The 17,768-nt window shown below is 30.7% G+C and overlaps 1 protein-coding gene across 1 annotated transcript in view; it reads left to right on the plus strand.

Moving 5' to 3' along the window:
- sdk1b (sidekick cell adhesion molecule 1b) overlaps window positions 1-17,768 on the plus strand; it is a 393,224-nt gene that overhangs the window by 121,798 nt on the left and 253,658 nt on the right. The window contains 1 exon segment of the mRNA XM_090194773.1: window positions 197-344. Coding sequence (XP_090050899.1) covers window positions 197-344 — 148 coding nt within the window.

Consider the following 17,768-nt stretch of genomic DNA (forward strand, 5'->3'; position numbering starts at 1 on the left):
TCTCTCTCTCTCTTTGTCTCTCTCTCTCTCCCTCCCTCTCTCCCCATCTCCCTCTCTTTATCTCTCTCTTTCTCCATCTCCCTCTCATTATCTCCCTCCCTCTCTCTCTCTCACTCTCCATCTCCCTCTCATTCTCCCTCCCTCTCTCTTTCACTCTCTTTCTCTCCCTAATGTCCCTCGTTCTCTCTCTCTCTAGTCATGGGTAACTTTTCTGGTGAAGAGCAGCGTCGTACGGTCAGTGTTGGTCGAGCTGCGGTCCTGAACACTCCAACCGTCAGCTGCTTCCCTAGACCGCAGGTCACCTGGTACAGAGACGGTCACAAGATAATCCCCAGCAACAGAGTGTGAGTACCGCTGCTAACTTAAACCACAATGTTCTAGTTAATGCTCAAATAATGGTCAAAACGCAACAGTTTCAAATCGTCAGGTTAAAAAAACAAATAACTCACTCAATGAAGATTCGGGGGTCAACACTTTGTGGTTGGGGTCAAACCTCGTGCAGAGGTTGAAACACAGTGGATGTAACAGACGTTTCTTTGGTCTGAATGTGATTCAGTAACATCTTGTTAGTGGCAGGGGTTTGGGCCGTATCCACATTCTAACAGGCGCAAGCCAAGAATCTAGAGGGAGTTGATTGTCTCTGCTTTAATCAAGAAGCTAGAGGGAGTTGATTGTCTCTGCTGTAACCAAGAAGCTAGAGGGAGTTGATTGTCTCTGCTTTAATCCAGAACCTGGAGTGGATTGATTGTCTCTGCTGTAATCAGGAAGCTAGAGGGAGTTGATTGTCTCTGCTGTAATCCAGAACCTGGAGTGGATTGATTGTCTCTGCTGTAATCAAGAAGCTAGAGGGAGTTGATTGTCTCTGCTGTAATCAAGAAGCTAGAGGGAGTTGATTGTCTCTGCTGTAATCAAGAAGCTAGAGGGAGTTGATTGTCTCTGCTGTAATCAAGAAGCTGGAGTGGATTGATTGTCTCTGCTGTAATCAAGAAGCTAGAGGGAGTTGATTGTCTCTGCTTTAACCAAGAAGCTAGAGGGAGTTGATTGTCTCTGCTGTAATCAAGAAGCTAGAGGGAGTTGATTGTCTCTGCTGTAATCAAGAAGCTAGAGGGACTTGATTGTCTCTGCTGTAATCAAGAAGCTAGAGGGAGTTGATTGTCTCTGCTTTAACCAAGAAGCTAGAGGGAGTTGATTGTCTCTGCTGTAATCAAGAAGCTAGAGGGAGTTGATTGTCTCTGCTTTAACCAAGAAGCTAGAGGGAGTTGATTGTCTCTGCTGTAATCAAGAAGCTAGAGGGAGTTGATTGTCTCTGCTGTAATCAAGAAGCTAGAGGGAGTTGACTGTCTCTGCTGTAATCAAGAAGCTAGAGGGAGTTGATTGTCTCTGCTGTAATCAAGAAGCTAGAGGGAGTTGACTGTCTCTGCTGTAATCAAAAAGCTAGAGGTGGTTGATTGTCTCTGCTTTAACCAAGAAGCTAGAGGGAGCTGCATATCATTTATTAGATAGTTAATAACCTTTTACCTCCGCTGTGACGGGACTTTATTCATTACAACTCTGATGCTAATCAACTGTTCAAATAAAGTTGATCAAATGGACTACACTGTAATGTTTTAGTTCTAAGGGAAATTAAAATAGACTTACGTTTTTTTCTTGGACTTTGTAGAATTATATTAAACACATCCTTCACTCTGTCAAAACAAATAACTATGTAGAATTATATTAAACACATCCTTCACTCTGTCAAAACAAATAACTATGTAGAATTATATTAAACACATCCTTCACTCTATCAAAACAAATAACTATGTAGAATTATATTAAACACATCCTTTACTTTGTCAAAACAAATAACTATGTAGAATTATATTAAACACATCCTTCACTCTATCAAAACAAATAACTATGTAGAATTATATTAAACACATCCTTCACTCTATCAAAACAAATAACTTTGTAGAATTATATTAAACACATCCTTCACTCTATCAAAACAAATAACTATGTAGAATTATATTAAACACATCCTTCACTCTATCAAAACAAATAACTATGTAGAATTATATTAAACACATCCTTCACTCTATCAAAACAAATAACTATGTAGAATTATATTAAACACATCCTTCACTCTGTCAAAACAAATAACTATGTAGAATTATATTAAACACATCCTTCACTCTATCAAAACAAATAACTATGTAGAATTATATTAAACACATCCTTCACTCTATCAAAACAAATAACTATGTAGAATTATATTAAACACATCCTTCACTCTGTCAAAACAAATAACTATGTAGAATTATATTAAACACATCCTTCACTCTATCAAAACAAATAACTATGTAGAATTATATTAAACATATCCTTCACTCTATCAAACAAATAACTATGTAGAATTATATTAAACACATCCTTCACTCTATCAAAACAAATAACTATGTAGAATTATATTAAACATATCCTTCACTCTATCAAAACAAATAACTATGTAGAATTATTTTAAACATATCCTTCACTCTATCAAAACAAATAACTATGTAGAATTATATTAAACACATCCTTCACTCTATCAAAACAAATAACTATGTAGAATTATATTAAACACATCCTTCACTCTGTCAAAACAAATAACTATGTAGAATTATATTAAACACATCCTTCACTCTATCAAAACAAATAACTATGTAGAATTATATTAAACACATCCTTCACTCTATCAAAACAAATAACTATGTAGAATTATATTAAACACATCCTTCACTCTGTCAAAACAAATAACTATGTAGAATTATATTAAACACATCCTTCACTCTATCAAAACAAATAACTATGTAGAATTATATTAAACATATCCTTCACTCTATCAAAACAAATAACTATGTAGAATTATATTAAACACATCCTTCACTCTATCAAAACAAATAACTATGTAGAATTATATTAAACACATCCTTCACTCTGTCAAAACAAATAACTATGTAGAATTATATTAAACACATCCTTCACTCTATCAAAACAAATAACTATGTAGAATTATATTAAACACATCCTTCACTCTATCAAAACAAATAACTATGTAGAATTATATTAAACACATCCTTCACTCTGTCAAAACAAATAACTATGTAGAATTATATTAAACACATCCTTCACTCTATCAAAACAAATAACTATGTAGAATTATATTAAACATATCCTTCACTCTATCAAAACAAATAACTTTGTAGAATTATATTAAACACATCCTTCACTCTGTCAAAACAAATAACTATGTAGAATTATATTAAACACATCCTTCACTCTATCAAAACAAATAACTATGTAGAATTATATTAAACACATCCTTCACTCTGTCAAAACAAATAACTATGTAGAATTATATTAAACACATCCTTCACTCTATCAAAACAAATAACTATGTAGAATTATATTAAACATATCCTTCACTCTATCAAAACAAATAACTATGTAGAATTATATTAAACACATCCTTCACTCTATCAAAACAAATAACTATGTAGAATTATATTAAACACATCCTTCACTCTGTCAAAACAAATAACTATGTAGAATTATATTAAACACATCCTTCACTCTATCAAAACAAATAACTATGTAGAATTATATTAAACACATCCTTCACTCTATCAAAACAAATAACTATGTAGAATTATATTAAACACATCCTTCACTCTATCAAAACAAATAACTATGTAGAATTATATTAAACACATCCTTCACTCTATCAAAACAAATAACTATGTAGAATTATATTAAACACATCCTTCACTCTATCAAAACAAATAACTATGTAGGATTATATTAAACACATCCTTCACTCTATCAAAACAAATAACTATGTAGGATTATATTAAACACATCCTTCACTCTATCAAAACAAATAACTATGTAGAATTATATTAAACACATCCTTCACTCTATCAAAACAAATAACTATGTAGAATTATATTAAACACATCCTTCACTCTATCAAAACAAATAACTTTGTAGAATTATATTAAACACATCCTTCACTCTATCAAAACAAATAACTATGTAGAATTATATTAAACACATCCTTCACTCTATCAAAACAAATAACTATGTAGGATTATATTAAACACATCCTTCACTCTATCAAAACAAATAACTATGTAGGATTATATTAAACACATCCTTCACTCTATCAAAACAAATAACTATGTAGAATTATATTAAACACATCCTTCACTCTATCAAAACAAATAACTATGTAGGATTATATTAAACACATCCTTCACTCTATCAAAACAAATAACTATGTAGGATTATATTAAACACATCCTTCACTCTATCAAAACAAATAACTATGTAGAATTATATTAAACACATCCTTCACTCTATCAAAACAAATAACTATGTAGAATTATATTAAACACATCCTTCACTCTATCAAAACAAATAACTTTGTAGAATTATATTAAACACATCCTTCACTCTATCAAAACAAATAACTATGTAGAATTATATTAAACACATCCTTCACTCTATCAAAACAAATAACTATGTAGAATTATATTAAACATATCCTTCACTCTATCAAAACAAATAACTATGTAGAATTATATTAAACACATCCTTCACTCTATCAAAACAAATAACTATGTAGAATTATATTAAACACATCCTTCACTCTGTCAAAACAAATAACTATGTAGAATTATATTAAACACATCCTTCACTCTATCAAAACAAATAACTATGTAGAATTATATTAAACACATCCTTCACTCTATCAAAACAAATAACTATGTAGAATTATATTAAACACATCCTTCACTCTGTCAAAACAAATAACTATGTAGAATTATATTAAACACATCCTTCACTCTATCAAAACAAATAACTATGTAGAATTATATTAAACATATCCTTCACTCTATCAAAACAAATAACTTTGTAGAATTATATTAAACACATCCTTCACTCTGTCAAAACAAATAACTATGTAGAATTATATTAAACACATCCTTCACTCTATCAAAACAAATAACTATGTAGAATTATATTAAACACATCCTTCACTCTGTCAAAACAAATAACTATGTAGAATTATATTAAACACATCCTTCACTCTATCAAAACAAATAACTATGTAGAATTATATTAAACATATCCTTCACTCTATCAAAACAAATAACTATGTAGAATTATATTAAACACATCCTTCACTCTATCAAAACAAATAACTATGTAGAATTATATTAAACACATCCTTCACTCTGTCAAAACAAATAACTATGTAGAATTATATTAAACACATCCTTCACTCTATCAAAACAAATAACTATGTAGAATTATATTAAACACATCCTTCACTCTATCAAAACAAATAACTATGTAGAATTATATTAAACACATCCTTCACTCTATCAAAACAAATAACTATGTAGAATTATATTAAACACATCCTTCACTCTATCAAAACAAATAACTATGTAGAATTATATTAAACACATCCTTCACTCTATCAAAACAAATAACTATGTAGGATTATATTAAACACATCCTTCACTCTATCAAAACAAATAACTATGTAGGATTATATTAAACACATCCTTCACTCTATCAAAACAAATAACTATGTAGAATTATATTAAACACATCCTTCACTCTATCAAAACAAATAACTATGTAGAATTATATTAAACACATCCTTCACTCTATCAAAACAAATAACTTTGTAGAATTATATTAAACACATCCTTCACTCTATCAAAACAAATAACTATGTAGAATTATATTAAACACATCCTTCACTCTATCAAAACAAATAACTATGTAGGATTATATTAAACACATCCTTCACTCTATCAAAACAAATAACTATGTAGGATTATATTAAACACATCCTTCACTCTATCAAAACAAATAACTATGTAGAATTATATTAAACACATCCTTCACTCTATCAAAACAAATAACTATGTAGGATTATATTAAACACATCCTTCACTCTATCAAAACAAATAACTATGTAGGATTATATTAAACACATCCTTCACTCTATCAAAACAAATAACTATGTAGAATTATATTAAACACATCCTTCACTCTATCAAAACAAATAACTATGTAGAATTATATTAAACACATCCTTCACTCTATCAAAACAAATAACTTTGTAGAATTATATTAAACACATCCTTCACTCTATCAAAACAAATAACTATGTAGAATTATATTAAACACATCCTTCACTCTATCAAAACAAATAACTATGTAGGATTATATTAAACACATCCTTCACTCTATCAAAACAAATAACTATGTAGGATTATATTAAACACATCCTTCACTCTATCAAAACAAATAACTATGTAGAATTATATTAAACACATCCTTGACTCTATCAAAACAAATAACTATGTAGGATTATATTAAACACATCCTTCACTCTATCAAAACAAATAACTATGTAGGATTATATTAAACACATCCTTCACTCTGTCAAAACAAATAACTATGTAGAATTATATTAAACACATCCTTCACTCTGTCAAAACAAATAACTATGTAGAATTATATTAAACACATCCTTCACTCTGTCAAAACAAATAACTATGTAGAATTATATTAAACACATCCTTCACTCTATCAAAACAAATAACTATGTAGAATTATATTAAACACATCCTTCACTCTATCAAAACAAATAACTATGTAGAATTATATTAAACACATCCTTCACTCTGTCAAAACAAATAACTATGTAGAATTATATTAAACACATCCTTCACTCTATCAAAACAAATAACTTTGTAGAATTATATTAAACACATCCTTCACTCTATCAAAACAAATAACTATGTAGAATTATATTAAACACATCCTTCACTCTATCAAAACAAATAACTATGTAGGATTATATTAAACACATCCTTCACTCTATCAAAACAAATAACTATGTAGGATTATATTAAACACATCCTTCACTCTATCAAAACAAATAACTATGTAGAATTATATTAAACACATCCTTCACTCTATCAAAACAAATAACTATGTAGGATTATATTAAACACATCCTTCACTCTATCAAAACAAATAACTATGTAGGATTATATTAAACACATCCTTCACTCTATCAAAACAAATAACTATGTAGAATTATATTAAACACATCCTTCACTCTATCAAAACAAATAACTATGTAGAATTATATTAAACACATCCTTCACTCTATCAAAACAAATAACTTTGTAGAATTATATTAAACACATCCTTCACTCTATCAAAACAAATAACTATGTAGAATTATATTAAACACATCCTTCACTCTATCAAAACAAATAACTATGTAGGATTATATTAAACACATCCTTCACTCTATCAAAACAAATAACTATGTAGGATTATATTAAACACATCCTTCACTCTATCAAAACAAATAACTATGTAGAATTATATTAAACACATCCTTCACTCTATCAAAACAAATAACTATGTAGGATTATATTAAACACATCCTTCACTCTATCAAAACAAATAACTATGTAGGATTATATTAAACACATCCTTCACTCTGTCAAAACAAATAACTATGTAGAATTATATTAAACACATCCTTCACTCTGTCAAAACAAATAACTATGTAGAATTATATTAAACACATCCTTCACTCTGTCAAAACAAATAACTATGTAGAATTATATTAAACACATCCTTCACTCTATCAAAACAAATAACTATGTAGAATTATATTAAACACATCCTTCACTCTATCAAAACAAATAACTATGTAGAATTATATTAAACACATCCTTCACTCTGTCAAAACAAATAACTATGTAGGATTATATTAAACACATCCTTCACTCTATCAAAACAAATAACTATGTAGAATTATATTAAACATATCCTTCACTCTGTCAAAACAAATAACTATGTAGAATTATATTAAACACATCCTTCACTCTATCAAAACAAATAACTATGTAGAATTATATTAAACACATCCTTCACTCTGTCAAAACAAATAACTATGTAGAATTATATTAAACACATCCTTCACTCTATCAAAACAAATAACTATGTAGGATTATATTAAACACATCCTTCACTCTATCAAAACAAATAACTATGTAGAATTATATTAAACATATCCTTCACTCTGTCAAAACAAATAACTATGTAGAATTATATTAAACACATCCTTCACTCTATCAAAACAAATAACTATGTAGAATTATATTAAACACATCCTTCACTCTATCAAAACAAATAACTATGTAGAATTATATTAAACACATCCTTCACTCTATCAAAACAAATAACTATGTAGGATTATATTAAACACATCCTTCACTCTATCAAAACAAATAACTATGTAGGATTATATTAAACACATCCTTCACTCTATCAAAACAAATAACTATGTAGAATTATATTAAACACATCCTTCACTCTATCAAAACAAACAACTATGTAGGATTATATTAAACACATCCTTCACTCTATCAAAACAAATAACTATGTAGGATTATATTAAACACATCCTTCACTCTGTCAAAACAAATAACTATGTAGAATTATATTAAACACATCCTTCACTCTGTCAAAACAAATAACTATGTAGAATTATATTAAACACATCCTTCACTCTGTCAAAACAAATAACTATGTAGAATTATATTAAACACATCCTTCACTCTATCAAAACAAATAACTATGTAGAATTATATTAAACACATCCTTCACTCTATCAAAACAAATAACTATGTAGAATTATATTAAACACATCCTTCACTCTGTCAAAACAAATAACTATGTAGAATTATATTAAACACATCCTTCACTCTGTCAAAACAAATAACTATGTAGGATTATATTAAACACATCCTTCACTCTATCAAAACAAATAACTATGTAGAATTATATTAAACATATCCTTCACTCTGTCAAAACAAATAACTATGTAGAATTATATTAAACACATCCTTCACTCTATCAAAACAAATAACTATGTAGAATTATATTAAACACATCCTTCACTCTGTCAAAACAAATAACTATGTAGAATTATATTAAACACATCCTTCACTCTATCAAAACAAATAACTATGTAGGATTATATTAAACACATCCTTCACTCTATCAAAACAAATAACTATGTAGAATTATATTAAACATATCCTTCACTCTGTCAAAACAAATAACTATGTAGAATTATATTAAACACATCCTTCACTCTATCAAAACAAATAACTATGTAGAATTATATTAAACACATCCTTCACTCTATCAAAACAAATAACTATGTAGAATTATATTAAACACATCCTTCACTCTGTCAAAACAAATAACTATGTAGAATTATATTAAACACATCCTTTACTCTGTCAAAACAAATAACTATGTAGGATTATATTAAACACATCCTTCACTCTATCAAAACAAATAACTATGTAGAATTATATTAAACATATCCTTCACTCTGTCAAAACAAATAACTATGTAGAATTATATTAAACACATCCTTCACTCTATCAAAACAAATAACTATGTAGAATTATATTAAACACATCCTTCACTCTGTCAAAACAAATAACTATGTAGAATTATATTAAACACATCCTTCACTCTATCAAAACAAATAACTATGTAGGATTATATTAAACACATCCTTCACTCTATCAAAACAAATAACTATGTAGAATTATATTAAACATATCCTTCACTCTGTCAAAACAAATAACTATGTAGAATTATATTAAACACATCCTTCACTCTATCAAAACAAATAACTATGTAGAATTATATTAAACACATCCTTCACTCTATCAAAACAAATAACTATGTAGAATTATATTAAACACATCCTTCACTCTGTCAAAACAAATAACTATGTAGAATTATATTAAACACATCCTTCACTCTATCAAAACAAATAACTATGTAGAATTATATTAAACACATCCTTCACTCTATCAAAACAAATAACTATGTAGAATTATATTAAACACATCCTTCACTCTATCAAAACAAATAACTATGTAGAATTATATTAAACACATCCTTCACTCTATCAAAACAAATAACTATGTAGAATTATATTAAACACATCCTTCACTCTGTCAAAACAAATAACTATGTAGAATTATATTAAACACATCCTTCACTCTGTCAAAACAAATAACTATGTAGAATTATATTAAACACATCCTTCACTCTGTCAAAACAAATAACTATGTAGAATTATATTAAACACATCCTTCACTCTGTCAAAACAAATAACTATGTATAATTATATTAAACACATCCTTCACTCTATCAAAACAAATAACTATGTAGAATTATATTAAACACATCCTTCACTCTGTCAAAACAAATAACTATGTAGAATTATATTAAACACATCCTTCACTCTATCAAAACAAATAACTATGTAGAATTATATTAAACACATCCTTCACTCTATCAAAACAAATAACTATGTAGAATTATATTAAACACATCCTTCACTCTGTCAAAACAAATAACTATGTAGAATTATATTAAACACATCCTTCACTCTATCAAAACAAATAACTATGTAGAATTATATTAAACACATCCTTCACTCTATCAAAACAAATAACTATGTAGAATTATATTAAACACATCCTTTACTTTGTCAAATAACTATGTAGAATTATATTAAACACATCCTTCACTCTGTCAAAACAAATAACTATGTAGAATTATATTAAACACATCCTTCACTCTGTCAAAACAAATAACTATGTAGAATTATATTAAACACATCCTTTACTTTGTCAAATAACTATGTAGAATTATATTAAACACATCCTTCACTCTATCAAAACAAATAACTATGTAGAATTATATTAAACACATCCTTCACTCTATCAAAACAAATAACTATGTAGAATTATATTAAACACATCCTTCACTCTATCAAAACAAATAACTATGTAGAATTATATTAAACACATCCTTCACTCTGTCAAAACAAATAACTATGTAGAATTATATTAAACACATCCTTCACTCTGTCAAAACAAATAACTATGTAGAATTATATTAAACACATCCTTCACTCTATCAAAACAAATAACTATGTAGAATTATATTAAACACATCCTTCACTCTGTCAAAACAAATAACTATGTAGAATTATATTAAACACATCCTTCACTCTATCAAAACATATAACTATGTAGAATTATATTAAACACATCCTTCACTCTATCAAAACAAATAACTATGTAGAATTATATTAAACACATCCTTCACTCTGTCAAATCAAATAACTATGTAGAATTATATTAAACACATCCTTCACTCTGTCAAAACAAATAACTATGTAGAATTATATTAAACACATCCTTCACTCTATCAAAACAAATAACTATGTAGAATTATATTAAACACATCCTTCACTCTGTCAAAACAAATAACTATGTAGAATTATATTAAACACATCCTTCACTCTATCAAAACATATAACTATGTAGAATTATATTAAACACATCCTTCACTCTATCAAAACAAATAACTATGTAGAATTATATTAAACACATCCTTCACTCTATCAAAACAAATAACTATGTAGAATTATATTAAACACATCCTTCACTCTGTCAAAACAAATAACTATGTAGAATTATATTAAACACATCCTTCACTCTATCAAAACAAATAACTATGTAGAATTATATTAAACACATCCTTCACTCTATCAAAACAAATAACTATGTAGAATTATATTAAACACATCCTTCACTCTATCAAAACAAATAACTATGTAGAATTATATTAAACACATCCTTCACTCTGTCAAAACAAATAACTATGTAGAATTATATTAAACACATCCTTCACTCTATCAAAACAAATAACTATGTAGGATTATATTAAACACATCCTTCACTCTGTCAAAACAAATAACTATGTAGAATTATATTAAACACATCCTTCACTCTATCAAAACAAATAACTATGTAGAATTATATTAAACACATCCTTCACTCTATCAAAACAAATAACTATGTAGAATTATATTAAACACATCCTTCACTCTATCAAAACAAATAACTATGTAGAATTATATTAAACACATCCTTCACTCTATCAAAACAAATAACTATGTAGAATTATATTAAACACATCCTTCACTCTATCAAAACAAATAACTATGTAGAATTATATTAAACACATCCTTCACTCTATCAAAACAAATAACTATGTAGAATTATATTAAACACATCCTTCACTCTATCAAAACAAATAACTATGTAGAATTATATTAAACACATCCTTCACTCTGTCAAAACAAATAACTATGTAGAATTATATTAAACACATCCTTCACTCTATCAAAACAAATAACTATGTAGAATTATATTAAACACATCCTTCACTCTATCAAAACAAATAACTATGTAGAATTATATTAAACACATCCTTCACTCTATCAAAACAAATAACTATGTAGAATTATATTAAACACATCCTTCACTCTGTCAAAACAAATAACTATGTAGAATTATATTAAACACATCCTTCACTCTATCAAAACAAATAACTATGTAGGATTATATTAAACACATCCTTCACTCTGTCAAAACAAATAACTATGTAGAATTATATTAAACACATCCTTCACTCTATCAAAACAAATAACTATGTAGAATTATATTAAACACATCCTTCACTCTATCAAAACAAATAACTATGTAGAATTATATTAAACACATCCTTCACTCTATCAAAACAAATAACTATGTAGAATTATATTAAACACATCCTTCACTCTATCAAAACAAATAACTATGTAGAATTATATTAAACACATCCTTCACTCTATCAAAACAAATAACTATGTAGAATTATATTAAACACATCCTTCACTCTATCAAAACAAATAACTATGTAGAATTATATTAAACACATCCTTCACTCTATCAAAACAAATAACTATGTAGGATTATATTAAACACATCCTTCACTCTATCAAAACAAATAACTATGTAGAATTATATTAAACACATCCTTCACTCTATCAAATCAAATAACTATGTAGAATTATATTAAACACATCCTTCACTCTATCAAAACAAATAACTATGTAGAATTATATTAAACACATCCTTCACTCTATCAAAACAAATAACTATGTAGAATTATATTAAACACATCCTTCACTCTATCAAAACAAATAACTATGTAGAATTATATTAAACACATCCTTCACTCTATCAAAACAAATAACTATGTAGAATTATATTAAACACATCCTTCACTCTATCAAAACAAATAACTATGTAGAATTATATTAAACACATCCTTCACTCTATCAAAACAAATAACTATGTAGAATTATATTAAACACATCCTTCACTCTATCAAAACAAATAACTATGTAGAATTATATTAAACACATCCTTCACTCTATCAAAACAAATAACTATGTAGGATTATATTAAACACATCCTTCACTCTATCAAAACAAATAACTATGTAGAATTATATTAAACACATCCTTCACTCTATCAAATCAAATAACTATGTAGAATTATATTAAACACATCCTTCACTCTATCAAAACAAATAACTATGTAGAATTATATTAAACACATCCTTCACTCTATCAAAACAAATAACTATGTAGAATTATATTAAACACATCCTTCACTCTATCAAATCAAATAACTTTTGTCGTTCATTTTTTTAAAATGTATATATTTCCATAAATATTTCTTCATGCAATTAATCCTTTACAATAGTATGTGCAGTATTTGTAAAGCATTTATTTATCATTTATTTATCAAGCATTTATTTATAATTTAATTATCATTTATTTATCAAGCGTTTATCATTTATTTATCAATAATTTATTTAGAATTTATTCAGCATTTATGTATCATTAATTTATCATTTATTTAGAATTTATTTATCAAGAATTTATCATTTATTTAGAATTTATTTATCAAGAATTTATCATTTATTTAGAATTTATTTATCAAGAATTTATCATTTATTTAGAATTTATTTATCAATAATTTATTTAGAATTTATTCAGCATTTATGTATCATTAATTTATCATTTATTTAGAATTTATTTATCATTTATTTAGAATGTATTTTTCTTTTATTTATAAAACATGTTTGCACACCTTGCAGGTTGATATGCATCTGATTTGTATGCTAAAAGGGATGACCGGCAATGTTGTCTAGTGGGTACTGATATGCTAAAAGGGATGACCGGCAATGTTGTCTAGTGGGTACTGATATGCTAAAAGGGATGACCGGCAATGTTGTCTAGTGGGTACTGATATGCTAAAAGGGATGACCGGCAATGTTGTCTAGTGGGTACTGATATGCTAAAAGGGATGACCGGCAATGTTGTCTAGTGGGTGCTGATATGCTAAAAGGGATGACCGGCAATGTTGTCTAGTGGGTGCTGATATGCTAAAAGGGATGACCGGCAATGTTGTCTAGTGGGTACTGATATGCTAAAAGGGATGACCGGCAATGTTGTCTAGTGGGTGCTGATATGCTAAAAGGGATGACCGGCAATGTTGTCTAGTGGGTGCTGATATGCTAAAAGGGATGACCGGCAATGTTGTCTAGTGGGTGCTGATATGCTAAAAGGGATGACCGGCAATGTTGTCTAGCGGGTGCTGATATGCTAAAAGGGATGACCGGCAATGTTGTCTAGTGGGTGCTGATATGCTAAAAGGGATGACCGGCAATGTTGTCTAGTGGGTACTGATATGCTAAAAGGGATGACCGGCAATGTTGTCTAGTGGGTGCTGATATGCTAAAAGGGATGACCGGCAATGTTGTCTAGCGGGTGCTGATATGCTAAAAGGGATGACCGGCAATGTTGTCTAGTGGGTACTGATATGCTGATAGACCAGCAATGTTGTCTAGCGGGTACTGATATGCTGATAGACCAGCAATGTTGTCTAGTGGGTACTGATATGCTGATAGACCAGCAATGTTGTCTAGCGGGTGCTGATATGCTAAAAGGGATGACCGGCAATGTTGTCTAGCGGGTGCTGATATGCTAAAAGGGATGACCGGCAATGTTGTCTAGTGGGTACTGATATGCTAAAAGGGATGACCGGCAATGTTGTCTAGCGGGTGCTGATATGCTAAAAGGGATGACCGGCAATGTTGTCTAGTGGGTACTGATATGCTGATAGACCAGCAATGTTGTCTAGCGGGTACTGATATGCTGATAGACCAGCAATGTTCTTTAGCGGGTACTGATATGCTGATAGACCAGCAATGTTGTCTAGCGGGTACTGATATGCTAAAGGGGATGACCAGCAATGTTGTCTAGTGGGTACTGATATGCTAAAAGGGATGACCGGCAATGTTGTCTAGTGGGTACTGATATGCTGATAGACCAGCAATGTTGTCTAGCGGGTACTGATATGCTGATAGACCAGCAATGTTCTTTAGCGGGTACTGATATGCTGATAGACCAGCAATGTTGTCTAGCGGGTACTGATATGCTAAAGGGGATGACCAGCAATGTTCTCTAGCGGGTACTGATATGCTAAAGGGGATGACCAGCAATGTTCTCTAGCGGGTACTGATATGCTGATAGACCAGCAATGTTCTCAAGCGGGTACTGATATGCTAAAGGGGATGACCAGCAAGGTTCTCTAGCGGGTACTGATATGCTGATAGACCAGCAAGGTTCTCTAGCGGGTACTGATATGCTGATAGACCAGCAAGGTTCTCTAGCGGGTACTGATATGCTGATAGACCAGCAATGTTCTCTAGCGGGTACTGATATGCTGATAGACCAGCAATGTTCTCTAGCGGGTACTGATATGCTGATAGACCAGCAATGTTCTCTAGCGGGTACTGATATGCTGATAGACCAGCAATGTTGTCTAGTGGGTACTGATATGCTGATAGACCAGCAATGTTGTCTAGCGGGTACTGATATGCTGATAGACCAGCAATGTTCTCTAGCGGGTACTGATATGCTGATAGACCAGCAATGTTGTCTAGCGGGTACTGATATGCTAAAGGCGATGACCAGCAATGTTCTCTAGCGGGTACTGATATGCTAAAGGGGATGACCAGCAATGTTGTCTAGCGGGTACTGATATGCTGATAGACCAGCAATGTTCTCTAGCGGGTACTGATATGCTGATAGACCAGCAATGTTCTCTAGCGGGTACTGATATGCTGATAGACCAGCAATGTTCTCTAGGGGGTACTGATATGCTGATAGACCAGCAATGTTCTCTAGCGGGTACTGATATGCTGATAGACCAGCAAGGTTCTCTAGCGGGTACTGATATGCTGATATACCAGCAATGTTCTCTAGCGGGTACTGATATGCTGATAGACCAGCAATGTTCTCTAGTGGGTACTGATATGCTGATAGACCAGCAATGTTCTCTAGCGGGTACTGATATGCTGATAGACCAGCAATGTTGTCTAGCGGGCACTGATATGCTAAAGGGGATGACCAGCAAGGTTCTCTAGCGGGTACTGATATGCTGATAGACCAGCAAGGTTCTCTAGCGGGTACTGATATGCTGATAGACCAGCAATGTTGTCTAGCGGGTACTGATATGCTAAAAGATCAGGCAGTACTAGTGTTAATCAGGCAGTACTAGTGTTAATCAGGCAGTACTAGTGTTAATCAGGCAGTACTAGTGTTAATCAGGCAGTACTAGTGTTAATCAGGCAGTACTAGTGTTAACCAGGCAGTACTAGTGTTAATCAGGCAGTACTAGTGTTAACCAGGCAGTACTAGTGTTAATCAGGCAGTACTAGTGTTAATCAGGCAGTACTAGTGTTAATCAGGCAGTACTAGTGTTAACCAGGCAGTACTAGTGTTAATCAGGCAGTACTAGTGTTAATCAGGCAGTACTAGTGTTAACCAGGCAGTACTAGTGTTAATCAGGCAGTACTAGTGTTAACCAGGCAGTACTAGTGTTAATCAGGCAGTACTAGTGTTAACCAGGCAGTACTAGTGTTAATCAGGCAGTACTAGTGTTAATCAGGCAGTACTAGTGTTAATCAGGCAGTACTAGTGTTAATCAGGCAGTACTAGTGTTAATCAGGCAGTACTAGTGTTTACCTAGGCAGTACTAGTGTTAATCAGGCAGTACTAGTGTTAATCAGGCAGTACTAGTGTTAACCAGGCAGTACTAGTGTTAATCAGGCAGTACTAGTGTTAATCAGGCAGTACTAGTGTTAACCAGGCAGTACTGGTGTTAATCAGGCAGTACTAGTGTTAATCAGGCAGTACTAGTGTTAACCAGGCAGTACTAGTGTTAATCAGGCAGTACTAGTGTTAATCAGGCAGTACTAGTGTTAATCAGGCAGTACTAGTGTTAATCAGGCAGTACTAGTGTTAATCAGGCACTACTAGTGTTAATCAGGCAGTACTAGTGTTAATCAGGCAGTACTAGTGTTAACCAGGCAGTACTAGTGTTAATCAGGCAGTACTAGTGTTAATCAGGCAGTACTAGTGTTAATCAGGCAGTACTAGTGTTAATCAGGCAGTACTAGTGTTAATCAGGCACTACTAGTGTTAATCAGGCAGTACTAGTGTTAATCAGGCAGTACTAGTGTTAACCAGGCAGTACTAGTGTTAATCAGGCAGTACTAGTGTTAATCAGGCAGTACTAGTGTTAACCAGGCAGTACTAGTGTTAATCAGGCAGTACTAGTGTTAATCAGGCAGTACTAGTGTTAACCAGGCAGTACTAGTGTTAATCAGACAGTACTAGTGTTAACCAGGCA

This window comes from Oncorhynchus mykiss, chromosome 13 (genome assembly GCF_057628025.1).
Source record: "Oncorhynchus mykiss isolate SJ-2025 chromosome 13, ASM5762802v1, whole genome shotgun sequence".
Taxonomy (NCBI): Eukaryota; Metazoa; Chordata; class Actinopteri; order Salmoniformes; family Salmonidae; genus Oncorhynchus; species Oncorhynchus mykiss.